Consider the following 16,652-nt stretch of genomic DNA (forward strand, 5'->3'; position numbering starts at 1 on the left):
CACACACACACACACACACACACTTCTGGCTGTGGAGTCAGTGACTTCTGATGTTGACTCGTTTGTGACGGGCTGGATGCAGGGGTAGGTTGTTTTGTCAGCAGTCACCTCCTAGGGGCAATTTTTGTAGTCAAGGTGCAATTTCCAAACTCATTTCTATTTTAAGCATGAACGTGCAGTTTGCTACCTTTTCATTTCTCGTCAATAGTTTTTGCTTATTTCCATCATTTTTTAGCCCCATAGCAGATGGATATTGGTGGCATGAGTTGCATTTGGTAAAGATCCTTAAGAGAGTTCCCTGCTTTATTTAAGAATGGTAAACATATGCTTTGGTTGAAAGGTGAAATGATGAAGCAACAGTGCCTGCCTCTTGAATCATTTGATTCTTGGAAAGAGGTTATTTAGTCTAACTGGATAAGCATACTGGTGAGAGGCTTCCTTTACTTAGACACTGTTATTACGTGTTATTAAAATCAAGTTCATTTGAGCCATTAAATAGTTAAAATATGAGTTGAGAGCCGTCCCCTCCATATTACACTATAATCTGCAAGGATAGAAATCTGCTAAGATGTGATCAGTGGTTTGATGGATGGATGGGTGGGTATCAACTCATTAACTGATGCTACAGCATGACATACTATCAGTCTTGTAAGTTGAACACAGACATCCTATTGTGTGAAACCACTGTTGATTACTAAGCACAATAATTGGATTTATTTTTAAGCTCCTTTCATTATTTTAATATCAACTTTACCCTGTCACTCATTTTGAAAACAAATTTTGTGTCAGATTGTAAAGACATTTTTTGAGCAATATTTAAAACTCAAATTAGGCAGTATTTTTGTCCTTAAGTAGAGAAATGTGTAATCTATTACTGCTGTTCCCCTTTTAGGCCTCAGGCTAGAGAAGTGTAATGGTGACATCTTAGTGGGAGGGGTGAGAGAGCTGGCTGTTCCATCCAGGTTGGTTTCTGTTCAATTATCTAGGGAGCGTGGGTAATGGACAGCACAGGTCAAGCACACAGCTAACCTCCCGTTTACTTCAGGTTCTTTTTCTCAAGTGTTGATAAAACTGGTAGGTTCTCAAGTTCTCTTGGCTGACCAGCTAAGAGAGATGAAAAATAAACATTACTCGCTTGTCCCAAAGTAGATTGTTGAAAAACAGGGAGAACTGAACCAGCTGAACCTATTTTGATAACAGGCTTTTTATTTTTCATAGTCTTTTAAAAAACAAAAAACCTTGCTTCAGCTACAGACTCTGCCTTATTGCTCAAAGTGTATCCTAGATGATCTCTTTGAGATTGGCACAGCACATGTATAAAGGAGAAACCTGATCTTCTGAATTAGTATGCACTGAGCTGAGTGAGATAAAATTAGGTCATCATACCAGTAGGCTCGACTGTACTTTTTCCCATCGACTGTACCTAAGCTTCCTTCTTAGTTATTTTGACTTTTCTACTTATCATTGTCCTGTATGGGTAAACAGTTCTGGACATCTGAAAAACTAAGTAATTTTCACTGTACTTAAATGGCAGTTCTATGCAAAACCTTTTGCTTTGCAGATGACTGCCATCTTTCCACCTTGGAGACAGTGTTGGCAACATGGCTCACTTTGAAGATCCTTGCATTTGAATCCTTAAGACTGTGGTATTTAGTCCTTGTTGATTGTTACCATGTAGCTTTCACATCAGTCCCTAGCCAACAAGTGGCACCCTTAGGGCTGAATGTGTTAATATGAAAAGACTAATTGCAAGCCTGGGTATCTGCTCACCTCCTTTTCCAACCTGCCTATTCTGACAGGTAGCTGTAAATAAATGAGATCTTTTGATCATTAGTGGAGCATCGTTGGAGGTACAGATGAAGATTTCATGTCTTCCTCAAATCAGTTATTTGCAGTACTGTGAGTTGAAACGGCCTGTCAGTCCACTACGGAAACTTTCTTGGCACCAAAGAAAAGCTTTTTTCTTGCAAATTATGGCACCGAGAGGCATGAAGCTATTACTTTAAGGTTGGTTCCTGTCCAAAAAAAAAATAAATAAATTTTGGGTATGACGGGGGTAGGATGCACAATAGCGTTCTACACTCTGCCTAACCATGCCCTGCACAGGGCTTTTAGAATGCTGAAGAGGTGCAGCTCTAGCTCTCCTTGCCCTTGCTTTATATCCATCCGTCTTCCCACTCTTTTCCTCTCCCCAAATACTTGTATACTACACTAGGCCAACATTAGGCACTGGGGGATGTAGCCACATGCTATCAACTGCATGTCTCTGTATACCTCATACAGCAAACTGGGAGTAAGAGGTAAGCCCTTTTTGGGCTAAACTGCAAGAGATAGTATTCCAAAAAGCAAAACACACTGATTGCTTTTCAGTAGTTTTAAGTTCACTGGCCTACTGTTATATAACATAGTAAGGTCAAAAGTTTTGACATTGGATGTGCCATGAAACTCATACTTTGAGTTGAGAGAAATGGAGAGGTTCAGCCTCCTAGAACCTGAAAAACCTAGAGTGGTGGGCTATCTAAACTTCTCTATCTGGTAAGATGTTCTTGGTTACCTCTTAGGACAGCTTGTCAACGACCCAGAGGTGGCACAGGGAGAGGCATGTCTCTGTACTACACATGGGTCTTACATCACGCAAACCACTGCAGAAGGTCCCTGACTTAATATGGTTTGACTTCGTGATGGTGTGAGTGATATACATTAAGAAGAAACTGTAGTTCTGGATTTGGATCTTGTCTTGGGCTAGCCATATGCAGTACGGATACTCTTTGCTGGGCAGTAGCAGCAGGCAATGGCACCCCACTCCGGTATCCTTGCCTGGAAAATCCCATGGACGGAGGAGCCTGGTGGGCTGCAGTCCATGGGGTCGCTAAGAGTCGGACACGACTGAGCGACTTCACTTTTCATTTTCATGCCTTGGAGAAGGAAATGGCAACCCACTCCAGTACTCTTGCCTGGAGAATCCCAGGGACGGAGGAGTCTGTTGGGCTGCGTCTATGGGGTCGCAGAGTTGGACACGACTAAAGTGACTTAGCAGCAGCAGCTCCTAGTCAGCCATGCACTCATGAAAGGAAAATAACTGACAGACTTAGAACCAGTTTTCCACTTAAGGGCAGGATTCAACACATTTCACAGGATATCTGATTCCTGTGTTGTAGAACAGGCTTTGTGTTAAATGGATTCAGCCCAACTGGAGGTTAATGTTAAGTGTATTGAGCACTTGAGGTGGACGAGGTTCATAAGCTATGGTGTTTAGTAGATTAGGTGCACTAAATTCATTTTTGATTTAAGGATATTTTCAACTTATGAGTTTATCAAGATTTAACTCTGTTGTAAATAGAGGAAGGTCTGTAAACTTCTTAATACGGTGAGGGGAAGCTGTCAGTTTAACTCCTTGTTCCTAGCTTTACCACGTTTAAGCCTATACTTCCATCTTCTGTCCTACTGCTAAGCTAAGTCGCTTCAGTTGTGTCCAACTCTGCGACCCCATAGACGGCAGCCTACCAGACTCCTCAGTCCCTGGGATTCTCCAGGCAAGAACACTGGAGTGGGTTGCCATTTCCTTCTCCAATGCATGAAAGTGAAAAGTGAAAGTGAAGTGGCTAAGTCGTTTCCCACTCTTCGCAACCTCACGGACTACAGCCTACCAGGCTCCTCCATCCATGGGATTTTCCAGGCAAGAGTACTGGAGTGGGTCGCCATCGCCTTCTGTCCTATGATCGGTCAAATCCAACTGAAAATAAAAGCAGCAAGCTTTTGGGACTTGGCTATTTTCAAGTATTCCCAAACGTATTTCTAGGGTGCAGGACCAAACAACTTAACCAAACATTAGGATCTTTAATTTTTAGAATGTTTTTGTTGTGTTGAGACATACTTAGCCACATCTAAGTCCCAGCATGGCAGATCTTGGTAATTTCCCATCAGTCCCACGTGCACAGGCCTCCCATGGCTTAAGTGACGTGAACTTACAGCTGCACATGATGCTGATGTTTAGCAACAAGAGGTGAGGGCTTAAACTGCTCATTCCGTCACAGTAAGCCCAGTTTCTCCTGAAACTTAAAAAGATGGTTTTTCTAAAAGCACCATCTAGTGGCCAAACCTCAAAATACTAATAGGCTTACGAGACATTCTCCTGTTAAGAGCTTATAGACTAATTTCAATAATTTGAGTCTTTAGAAGTTACAGTTACATGTTCAACAAAACTTCATGATATTGGAAAGCTTTATATTTGATATGTCAGAAGCTGAACCTTGTCCTATTCACTCCCTTGTACTTCGATGTCAGGAGACATTTCCCCCTTGATTGGACTGTAGCAGGTAGCCAACCCTACCACAAGAATTTAAAAGTCAAATGCAGACTGGAGAATACTTGTGGTCTGCTAAACCAGAGCAAAATCAGTGGGTTAAAAATGACAGGTTATCAAGACAAGGGAAATGCCTGCCCTCACAGTTCCTTAAGCTAAGAATTTATTGTTTGGAAGGTCACAGCCCACCAGTTAGAAAATATAAGGAAGGAAAAATAATGTCAAACCCTAAACTCAGTCACATTTAATTCCCCCCTTTATGTTTTATTTTCCGCAAGCATATTAGTATTTTTATCATCTTTTATAGTTGAAATAGCAGTGCTTAACCAATCAAGAATTTGTACCTCTTCACAAGCAGAAAAAAAAGATAAAAAGGTTAAGGACAACATTTATTGCTACCAGTGGCTTTTATCATCAGTACATGGTTCTGACTGCAATACCTTCTTCAGACTGCACAGGGAGCTCAGAATCCAGAAGTCATTAAGAGAAATACAGGTAGGTTGGGGAGGCAGGGGGATTAACTGATCAAGAAAAATCCTAATGGCTTAACATAAAACTAGGGTACTGAATTCAGTTAATACATGTTACAGATCCCAATCACAGAGCTGCCCCAACATCTAGAGAGTCTCTCCTGCTGATTATAAATGAGTGAACTGAGCAGTTTAAAAAACCTAACTTTAGCTGTTACGTTTCTTTAGTGAGCACCTCGATATAGTCTTTATCACAAATTTTTATACAAATGTCAAAAATCCTTTCAACAAACCCAAGAGTGTCTTAATCACGTGCCACTTTTAAGCTTCAATTTAAGATAAACAAAAACTGAAAATAATTTTATTTTCAAACTCTAGAAATTGAAAGGAGACAAAAATCAACAATGGTAACAGGGGTCCTTTTTACCACCTGATTCGTATGGGGCAATTTTGAAGTACCTTTTCCAGATTAATTTGTATTTGAATCATGGATTAAACATGGCTGTCACACTGAAATAATTTGTTCACTAGATTGCTAAAAATAAACTTTGAGGGTTTCCTCATCAACAGGCCATAGATCAACATGCATAAAATTCATTTAGTATTCAAAGAAGCAAGCAAAAGCAAGAAGAAAATTAAATCAGGATTCTGGGACAAGGTTTGCTAGCTAGGAATTTTGGAATTTAAAAAAAAACACTGAATGTGAGTTTCTGACACAAGGCAATCTACACGTTACATTTTAGCAGAGAAAAGGGTAGAACTGACAAATACTACAAAGGAATTTTTTACTAAAATTTTTTTTGATCTTTAGACTTTTTTTTTTGGTCTTTAAGTGCTTAAATATTGTTGAATTATAATTAGTCATACAAATCAACTGGGTTTTTTCCTCTGGCTCATTTCAAATCAGCCTGAAAAGATATATACCTTACGTAGCCTATCCTGGTTTTCCATGCTCCCATCCCGAGTCGTCTACCTTAGTTTGCACTTGAAGGTAACTCTTGCAGCTACATGACAGAAACAGGCTGCAGAGGTGGACAAGGAGAAGCCTGTCCCTCTTGCCGTGATAAATCAGTGCCACACACAGAACCCACACTTTCGGAAGCGTTATCTTCGTTATAGAGCCGTTTGATCCCATCGTAGAAGTCGTCCACTTCCATTTCCTCCACTTTGCGTTTGGCAGAGGCATACTTGCACCCATTGGCAGCTGGGAGATGGTGGCAGAAGGCTGCTGGACCTCTGACTGGCACTTCTGGTTTGCTGTTGTCCTTGGAGAAGTCTGGGCCTGGGACAGAGGAGGGGTGTAATCTGAACACTCCTCTGTCACAGGTCACCAGGGTGTGCTTGAGGGGACGGTAGACATAAACGGAATTTAGAGGCAGGGAAGACTGCAGAGTAGAAAGGTGATGTGCCACAAGCTCCCGACAGTGGATCAGCTGGGAGCTATCCATCTGAGCCAGGCGAGAAAGAAAAATAATCAGTGGAGGTGGCTCTGTCCTTTCTGCTAGCCACTTTTTCTCCTCATGCCCCGTCCCCCAAGGCTTCTCTCCTCACATCTTTTACCTCCAACTCATCTAATTCCTCCAGCCTAACCCATCATTTTTAGAATGTGTGTCCAGATCTGTATTTATAATATAAACCACTTTGGAACTTGAATTCTCTATTTGCAATTATATGCTGGACATCTTCATGAAAGTAGAAATTATTCTTTTTTCACTGATACATATCTAACATCTGCTTTTTGTTCAGGCTATCTCCCCTGTCCAGAAGGCCTTTCACCTCACCCTCTTTGCCTCCTCCAACGTCTTTAGTGAAGACCAAAATACAGATGATTAGATATTAATATATATACTCCCTTATATATATATATATTATAAAGATACATATTATATATGTGTGTGTATCTATATACACAGACACACACACATACATACACATGCTTTCGGCTCTAACAGCAAACAATCTGTCTGGAATGCAGAAGACCCAGGTTCAAGATCCCCTGGAGAAGGAAATGGCAACCCACTCCAGTATTCTTGCCTGGAGAATCCCATGGACAGAGGAGCCTGGTAGGCTACAGTTCATGTGGTTGCAAAGAGTCAGTCACAATTAAGTGACTAACATTCAATGTATAGATAAACAAAATCCATTAAGAATTTAGAGAAGCAGCCAGAGGCAAGAAAAAATTTAAATAAGGGATGGGGAAGGCTGTCTAAGAATTTTTGAACAACTTTTTTTTTTTAAACAGAGTAAATGAAAACCTTTCACAAGTTGTATTTCTGTAGCAAATAGCAGGCTTGACAGCACTAGCAAAAAACATTTTTGCTAAGATTTTTGTTTAATGAGGAAGTTTCACTAACTCCTTATCCTTCAGGATAATTCAACTCCTTCTTATCCTTCAGAATAATTCAGGTATCAGTCCTTTTTGAAGCCACCCCTGACTTCCCTTATCCCTCCCAAACCCCAAACCCCAGGATCATCCGTTTTTGTATCAAGCTGTTATCATACTTACCACACTGTGTTAGAATAATCTATTTAACCATTTACACTTTTCTACTACAGACTATAAGATCCCAAGAGGTAGCCATTGTATCATATTGATTTTTATTTAAGTTTCTAGCACCAATGACTACATGGAAGGCCTTCAAAATCTTGTGATAGAGTCTAATTAAATTAATTAGTCTCTTTCTGCCTTACTTTCCCTACAATTATAGCCTTAGTCAAAATTCCTATACAACACAAATTTAAATTAATTCCTCTATTTAATTCCTCAGCACCCCAAATGCCTACCAGAAATAATCTACTTCTTTAGTTCGGAATTAAGAAGGCTCTCCACAATCTGACCCAACCTTCTTTTCCTGTCTTGTGTGAGCTGTGTGCTCAGTCATGTCCAACTCTTTGCAACTCCATGGGCTATAGCCCCCAGGCCTCTGTCCACAGAACTTTTCAGGCAAGAATACTGGAGTGGGTTGCCATTTTCTTTTCCAGGGTATCTTCCTGACTCAGGGATCGAACCTGAGTCTCCTGCATTGGCAGGCATATTCTTTACCACTGTGCCACCTGGGAAGCCTTTCCAGTCTTATTTCCTCTTGCTGCTGCTGCTAAGTCGCTTCAGTCGTGTCCAACTCTGTGTGACCCCATAGACAACAGCCCACCAGGCTCCGCCGTCCCTGGGATTCTCCAGCCAAGAACACTGGAGTGGGTTGCCATTTCCTTCTCCAGTGCATGAAAGTGAAAAGTAAAAGTGAAGTCACTCAGTTGTGTCCCACTCTTTGCGACCCCATGGACTGCAGCCTACCAGGCTCCTCTGTCCATGGGATTTTCCAGGCAAAAGAGTACTGGAGTGGGTTGCCATTGCCTTCTCTGTATTTCCTCCTAACATATCCCAATTTGTGCTCTGTATTCCTTTCAAACAAACATGCTCTCTACTCTGCACAAATTTTGCCCTTTCTTACTTTACCCTTTTGAAACTGTATTATGTATTCCTTCCAGGTCTGGCTAACTGCCACCACCTCCAGGAAGTCTATCTTGACTAACTACCAGCGATCACTTTCAGGCTGATGTATTCTATAGGTATCTTTGGACATTTCTCAACCAATTCTTATTCATACCTAAAAAACCCTGTAGCACACAGTATGACTTTGCAACACCACAGAGAAAATAAAGGAAAATAACATGCTCTGCAAGAACATATTTGGTGACAAAACTTTTTATCTCTAAATATACTCCTTGCTGGAACTTCCCCTGCAGTCTAGTGTTAAAACTCCACCTTCCAATGCAGGGGGTGACAGTTCAGTCCCTGGTTGGGGAACTAAGGTCCCACATGCTACAGGGTGGTGTGGCCAAAAATTTTTTAAATAATCATACAATGCATTAAAATAAACTCATTACCTATTACCCAGGAAAGTATACAAAGATGAGAGGCTAGTGTTAGTCATCATGTACAAATGTAACAGTGTCTGAAATTACCAGAAACTACATATGAAAATGACCATTTTTCATATGTATTTTGTTCACCAATTTTTTTCCCCTAGTTTGAAAGGCTCTAGCTAACACCCTAACAGGCAAGATATTATTAACTAGTATTAGAATTTATTTTCTCTTAAAACAAAAAAAGTTATATAATAACTTTCAAGATTATAACTGTAGGCTAAGGCTTATCATGTCCCAGGGATGTGAAACAAGCTAAGCCATGCTAAAAACAGTGGAATGGGACTTCCCTGGTGGTCCAATGGCTAAAAAGACTGTGCAGGAGGCCTGGGTTTGACCCCTGGTGAAGGAAGTAGATCCCACATGCTGCAAATAAGACCTAGTGCAGCCAAATTAAAAAACAAAGACAGTGGAACAAAGCACACAGGAGAGGGATGGGGCTTCAGAGTTCTTTAAGGCACCTGGTACTCCAGGCCAGGACCCCACTTCTTCAAATAGCCTCCAAAAGACAGGTAACAGAGAAAAAGGAATTGGGACACGGAAAGAAGACTACAGTGTAAAAAAAATTATGTCTAAGAAGTAAGTACCCAGTTTATTATGTTGTTCTTCAACAAATGAATGACACTAATGGCCGAGAAAAGTAAAAATATCACAAATATTCTAATGCCTTAGTCACTGGGCATAGTATCACAGAAGAAGCCTGAAGAAAAACATGTTTTTCAAGTAAAAAGAAGACTGTGTCACTAAAAACTTTCTCTGTGGAAGTAGTAAGTAAATGTGAGGACTGGCAGAAAACAGGGCTAGAAAGACACTGAAGGTTTTACAAACTGCTACCATCTAATGAAGCTTCGCAAGGTGGTGCAGTGGTAAAGAATCTGCCTGCCAATGCAGGAAACGCAAGAGGCGGGTGTGATCCCTGGGTCCGGAAGATCCCTTGGAGTAGGAAACGGCACCCAGCTTCAGTACTGCCCTGAAAGTTCCATGGACAGAGGAGCCTGGCAGGCTATATCCAGGGGTCAGAAAGCGTTGAACACAACGGAGCATGCAAGCACACACAGACCATCTAATGATGGTCTACCCAAATTAAATCCTCTGTCCAAAGTAATTCATCAACATAAATTCCTTCTATTGCAACCTGAGTTTGTTCTAAGAAAATAAAATATGGCCCTTGCTAAGATACAGTGGAAGAAACAAAATAAGCATATATACTGGAATTACTGCAACTTTAGACACCAGACAAGTTCTCTAACATAGAATGATTTAAAATGAACATGTTCTAGTTGCAGAGTGTCAAGAGAACATTTATTGTTATTTTTTAGGACGACCATCTCCCTCAAGGGTAACTATTTTCAAGTATCCCTTGCTAGAAAAACAAACAGAACTGTAATTCAGCTTACCAAGGAGGTAAGGCAAATAGCCTTGAACATTTACAGAGCAGACAGCCGAACAGGTTACTGATGGGAAAGGGGGATCGGAATAGCATTATGTAACTGATTCAGATGGACCCAAAGCCCTGAAAACACTAGTGCCATAAGGAGTCAGACTCGAGGCACCTTCAGGAAGGACTAGAAGACCTGGTGGGGAGGGCCTGCTTCTTGAACTCCATACTCTTAACACTACACCACAGAGGTAAACTTATACTTTGACTAGGGACCTTGGTTAGGGACAGGAAGTTAAAGTTAAGTGAAGTCGCTCAGTCGTGTCTGACTCTGCGACCCTGTGGACTGTAGCCCGCCTGGCTCCTCTGTCCATGGGATTCTCCAGGCAAGAATACTGGATTGGGTTGCCATTTCCTTCTCCAGGGGATCTTCCCAACCCAGGGATCAAACCCGGGTCTCCTGCATTGCAGGCAGATGCTTTATCGCTTTAGGGACAGGAAGACCACCAAGCTCATCTGGGGAGATTTAACATCCTGAGATTATCAAGGCAGATGGCATCAATCAGAGGAGAACATGAGTACAGCCACAGAAACAGAGCAATGAGAGGAGTAAGAAGAAAGAGGGTTGGCCAGCTCAAAATGATGACCAAAAGGTAGCATAAGAGGTAAGAGGGGTGGTGATGTGGCAGTACAGTGGGTGAGGGGACTAGAAAAGACAAGAGAAGGCTTGCCTTTCAAACCAGGAAACACTCCCTGTACTTTGTCTGAAGTTCAGAGGGAACACAGGCAGAGCTGCTGACAATGGGGCCCCTCACAGCATGGACGCCTGTGATGGACCAATAGCAGTCCTCTCAAACCACGACACTGGGAAACATGTCAGAAGTAATGTCGGTACCATCTTAGCAATCTGATGCAAGAACTTCCTATACAACAACTAGAAATCCAGGAGGAGTATCTGATATTACTATGGCTTTGTCACAGGTCTAATTACAAAGATACTAGACTTAGTGTTCCTATGTGAACAGAGATGAACTTAGCAAAAATAACTGTCTTAAAGAATAAGGAGCCACTCATATTTGGGCCTGGGGAAGGCAATGGCTACCCACTCCAGTAGTCTTGCCTGGAGAATCCCATGGACAGAGGAGCCTGGCGGGCTACAGTCCATGTGGTTGCAAAGAGTTGGAGACAACTGAGCGACTAAGCACAGATTTGGGCCACTAGGATTTCAGAGAATTGCTAAGACCAAGTCTCAAACTCTCTGAAGTTTTGTGATCTTATGTGTGTTTTTAACTGTCTTCCTCATTATAACTTGACTACTACATGGAGCAGAGACTTTTTTTGGAATCACTGTATCCCCAATACCTTGACCATAGATTTCTCAATAAATGTAACATAACTATATACATATATAAGACAATGGAACAGTGGTTTTCAAACTATGTCCAAACAGCTTATGAAAGAGAAGAGGCCATGTTGAATAGGACTGCATCTGATAGGCTTCTGCCCCAAACACATATTACAAAGTAATACTTTACTATTTAGGATTTGGGAATTGTGCGTGTACAAGATTTGGGGGGAGGCGGGTGAGGAAGAGTTCTATTTCTAAAGAAAACACTGAAAACCACTGGACTACAATCTTCAAGATTTTTATGGTATAGATAAAGCACTGGGGTTTTTCTAGTTTTCTTTACTACCAAGTTTTGTGTGTCTCTGAGAAAATCCCAAGTTCTCTGCCCTGCAGCTATAAAATAAAGAGTTTGAATAATCTGATTTTTAAGAAGGTTCCTTCAAATTCCAAGCTTATAATAATACCTGGGGAGAACAGTTTTGGTGAACACTTTCTTTTAGCACCAGAAGACTTACAATAGAGAATAAGCATATTCTCTAATGTTCTTCAGCAAAGAACAAGCCATCAAAGCTACAGAATATACATGTTATTTACAATATTCTTATTTACGGTTCAAAGCTTGTCCTTTCTCACTGCTAGTAACTCTTCACATAGCAAATTTTCTCTGCACTAACTTGGAAACAGGCACAGAAACAAAGTCATGGAGGCATTTAGAGCTATGTCCTTCATTCCAATAAAGATGAAAAATGTAGGAGGTTCTCTTAATGTCCCTTCCCCCACTTCCAGAGTCTAATGTAAATGATTAACATTCAACTTCCTTTTCCAACACTCAAGGTAGGCAAAATAAGTGCTCTGTGTCACACTATTCCCTTAAGTGGTAGTTTTTGATGTTACTTTCTAAAAATTCTCACTAACTAGCAACTATCTCCCAGGGTTTATTTTCATTATAGCATTATTTCAATAGAAAAAAACATTTCTCAATTATTTCAATGTAACAAATGCAAGTAAAAGAAGGTATCTCCTTGTGTATGGAGAAACAGCCTGTATTACACTAATATCATGGGTCGCAGGGAAGGAGAACAAGCTGGGCTATGCTAAAGCAGAATAAAACACAGCTAAGAGGAATAGAGCTCTAGTTGATATATTGCTCTATTATCATCATTCTTTTTATGAAAAGATAGCCCTTCTCTGCTCACAAACTAAAGCATGAAATTCTCAGAGCTGAGAGGCTGCCCTAAAGTATATTTTATAAGTCTGCTAACTTTTTTTTGGTCTGTTAGCTTTTACAGCTTGTATCTATCAACTGTTACTGTCTTACAAAATACCAAATTCAAGTATTATTCTCATTTTTATTTTATAGAATTCTTTAATAAGTTTTATCAACTCAAAGATTGCAGCTGTTTGCTGAAGTTGGTTTTTATATTACATAATGTTTTTATGCTCAGAATTTAGCAGTCTCTTCTCTAAATAAAATTTAATAAAACAAATCAGAATAACTATTGCCAAATGAGAACAAACAGGGACATATAAAAGGGAAAGTAGGCTCAAAAGTCTTATTAGGGACTCATTTGGCTAAGGGGTATGGTTTGCAGCAGATCTAAACTCGTAGGTTCCATTTAATGCCATGAACAGAACCAGTAAGGATCCTCTCCAAATAGTTGCTAACAGAGTAACCATTATTAACTTTTCATTTGAATTTCAAATTTTCATTTGAATGAGAATTTTCTCCACTAAATTTTTAGTTTTTATAGAGATAGTTGATAAAAATTCAACCAACCTCAAACATTTTATATCAATTTGCAGATAAAGCTACTCACCAACCTTAGGCAACTACTTCAGAAAGTCCTGGAACTTCAGGAATATACTTTCTATTTGCCAAATACTTCCTTCTCTAGCCAACAATAAATTATCTGCTTGTCTAAAAAGCAACTTCTTGTGGTTTATGTTTTTGCCTTATCTTTTAAAAAAAATGAGTTAACTACAGAAGTACTGTAATGAAGCCTAATAGGTAGTAAGGTTCTTCATACAAAATCAATGGAGACTATATTAGCAAGAATCTTAGTTATCTTTTAAGATTAAGATTTTCAGCAACCTAGAAGGTTAGATGGTTAGACAGCATCACCGACTCAGTGGACATGAATTCTGAGCAAACTCCAGGAGATAGTGAAGGACAGGAAAGCCTAGTGCTGCAATCCATGGGGTTGCAAAGAAGTTGGACATGACTTAGTGACTAAACAACCACCACCACCTAGAGGAGGGATGAAAAGAATCGAGAAAATACTGTCTAGGCTTTAAAAGAGAAAAAAAGACGTCTAACCTATACATTTAAAGTGTGTAATAATACTTCGTCTGCCCTTAAAAATAAGCTGCCATTACAAGATTAAAAATATCTTACTTTTATAACTATCTGCTAACCCTATTTTCCCAGTAAGAGACAAATGAATGCCATTTAATTAGACTGACACCTACCTGTGCTTTCTGAAGCAGTTCAATTGTAAGAGGAAGCCAATCAGGAATGAGTTTCTCCATTTCCAGACTAACCATCGCCAGGGCAAGCATGGATCCTTTGAACTGCAGAAGTTGGCTGCAGGCCATACAGTGAAGTAATTGCTTGGTAAGGAATGCCAAATGTTGAGATGGGCTCAGACTGGGCAAACTAAAAAGTAACTGAGGCCTAGTTGACACTGCAATGGCATGGAACTAAAAAAAAAAAAAAAAAAATTAAAATTAAATCACAAGAACATCATTCTAGTTACTTAAATGTCTAGATAAGCTATGTACAGAAGTTCATGTAATCTCAGGTATTACTCAATTTCTAAGTTTGCAATTTTAGCTTCAGTGATTTGACATATATCTTAATTTCTACTTTTTCCTTGGCTAACTGCAGTAATTTTCCTTTTCCTAAAAATCAGAACAACAAAAAAAAGGACTTCGCTGGTGACTCAGGGGTAAAGTATCTGCCTGCCAATACAGGAGACATGGGTTTGATCTCTGGGAAGATCCCACATGCTGTAAAAGCAACTAAGCCCGTGCAGCAGAACTACTGAGCCTGTGCTCTAGAGTCCAGGAGCCACAACTACTGAGCCCACACGCTCTACAGCCCCTGCTCCCCAAAACTAGAGAAAAGCTGAAGCAACAACAAAGACTCAGTGCAGCTCCCCGTCCCCGCAAAAAGAGTGGGCAATCTACTTTTCAAGTTACTAAAACAGGACTATATACTCAAGTAGGAAATTGAAAGACTTCAGGTGAATTTACAATGTGAAGAAAATCCAATGGTGTGGCTGTGTGAAGATCCCAATTCAACTTATCCAGAATAATTCTCTCCATCCGCAGAATTTCAGAAGAAGAACAGCCACAGAAACTGTCTCTTGCCAACACCTTCAGTACTGGGATTCTCTAGACAAAGCAAAAGGGGAGGAGGCAGGGAGGGCAGGACAGAAAAAAATTAACTCGTTTTTTCAGTTTTTGTTTTGGTAAACAGAAAACAAGCTAATAAACGGATAAAACTTTCAACAAAGAGACATGACTAATCTTGAAAATAGTTACCTCGTCTTCCTCAACAGTCTTGGCAGCCAGGAAAAAACAGCTGATTGCAATACAACTCAGGTATTTTGGGTGGGCCTAAAACAAGGAAGAGAGAAAAAACAACTTCAGTGATTTGTCAAAAAGTTAAAAAGAGTTTATTTTTGGAAACTAGATATGCAGACGAGGCAAGTATGCACACAACCCTGTGGAATTCAAATTAATCTGGCTTTCATTCACTGCTTTCTAGGATCAGAGATAACTTATAACCCCAGCCATATTACACACTCTACGGAAATACTAAGATCATTCTCTTCCAAGTTCAACCAATGCTAGTTAGCCAAAGCTAATTTCTATCCATCAGAGGTGAGCTTGATTTTAGAAGACATTTTTTTACTTATAAAATTCCCCCAATTAAAAATATATTTGTGTATTTTTAAAGCTGGTTTTATTTTATCTGTCATATCAGTTAAGATTAACATACAAGATGTTAGGGGAATTAAGAAAGGAATATAAAATGAAGGCTATTATATTGCATACTTTACAAAGTGACATGCTAGCAAATTTTCTAATTAAACGTTCACCCAAAAAATTATATATTCAAATCCATGATAAGAATGAAAGGCTCCTAAATATATACAGAATCAATCACGGTGGGGAAAATCTTTCTTAGATTTGACACCCTTAGGAGGGCTCGAGTTTGCCTGTTTTCCGTATCTATAATAACTTTCTACCCAACTGGTAGAGTAAGAGTCTGCCAATTCAGTTTTAAATAATCAGGACAGGGATTTCCCTGGAGGTCCGGTGATTAGGATTTGGTGCCTTCACTGCCGTGTCCTGGGTTCAATCCCTGGTTGGGTTACTAAGATCCCACAGCTATATGGTGTGGCCAAATGAATAATCATGATAGTTTAGCCTTGATTAATTATTTAATAAATAGGCCAGTCAATAACCAATGCCTCAATGGAAGTAGCATACAGTCTAGGAATCTTCCATCCCTCTTCCTGTATAAGAAATAAAGGGTTGGTTGCTCAGTCATGTCTGACTCTTTGCACCCCATGGACTGTAGTCCACCAGGACCCTCTGTCCATGGAATTCTCCAGGGAAGAATACTGGAGTGGGTTGCCATTCCCTTCTCTATGGCATCTTCCCGACCTGGGATCGAACCCAGGTCTCCTGCATTGCAAGCAGATTCTTCACCATTTGAACTACCAAGGAAGCCCATATGAGAAATAAAAGCCAGTTCAATTCTATCAATATTTTAAAGTAATCATTAATATTAATCAGAATATTATGTTTAGAAAACATTGCCATAAATATTATATCTTGCTTTACAGATGAGAAAACAGTCTCAGAGGTTAACAGAGATACCACAAGTGATCCAGAAAGTGAAGTCAGATCTTGTGGCTCTGACAGTTTTTCAGGTTCTCTTATTTCTCCCTGTGTAACAACGTATCAACTCCATATCCTTGAGGAAATCAGAGTTCATTACAGACAGTCCAACAGTTAGCAACTCTGGGTAGGCAATGAAATCCCCAAAACAAGGGCACCAAGAGTAAACTTAGTACTGTAAAGAACCCCAACAGCAAATATGTGGGGTTTTTTTTGTTTAAACAGACAGTAATTTTCAATCCTGGATGTACATCAGAATCATCTATGTAGTTTCTTTATTTAAATAAAAATGTTCAGATTTCACCTACTAGAGAT

At 39.9% G+C, this 16,652-nt stretch overlaps 1 protein-coding gene and 1 long non-coding RNA gene across 3 annotated transcripts in view; both read right to left on the bottom strand.

The window, feature by feature from the left end:
• Positions 1-1,186: 1,186 nt before the first annotated feature.
• Positions 1,187-16,652, bottom strand: part of LOC133249741 (uncharacterized) — a 271,661-nt gene continuing 256,195 nt past the window's right edge. The window contains exons 2-3 of the long non-coding RNA XR_009737078.1: positions 3,875-4,840; positions 1,187-2,015 (exon numbers count right to left, since the gene is read on the bottom strand). This is a non-coding gene — a long non-coding RNA (uncharacterized LOC133249741). The remainder of the gene's footprint in view (positions 2,016-3,874; positions 4,841-16,652) is intronic.
• The window catches only part of CCNI (cyclin I), a 38,780-nt gene continuing 26,801 nt past the window's right edge, over positions 4,674-16,652 (bottom strand). For both annotated transcript variants that reach the window (XM_061420561.1, XM_061420562.1), the window contains 4 exons: positions 14,970-15,044; positions 14,679-14,819; positions 13,893-14,123; positions 4,674-6,221 (listed from right to left, as the gene is read on the bottom strand). In XM_061420561.1, the coding sequence (XP_061276545.1) occupies positions 5,778-6,221; positions 13,893-14,123; positions 14,679-14,819; positions 14,970-15,044 (891 nt within the window). In that variant the 3' untranslated portion in view covers positions 4,674-5,777. The remainder of the gene's footprint in view (positions 6,222-13,892; positions 14,124-14,678; positions 14,820-14,969; positions 15,045-16,652) is intronic.

The sequence above is a fragment of the Bos javanicus genome, chromosome 6 (assembly GCF_032452875.1).
Source record: "Bos javanicus breed banteng chromosome 6, ARS-OSU_banteng_1.0, whole genome shotgun sequence".
Taxonomy (NCBI): Eukaryota; Metazoa; Chordata; class Mammalia; order Artiodactyla; family Bovidae; genus Bos; species Bos javanicus.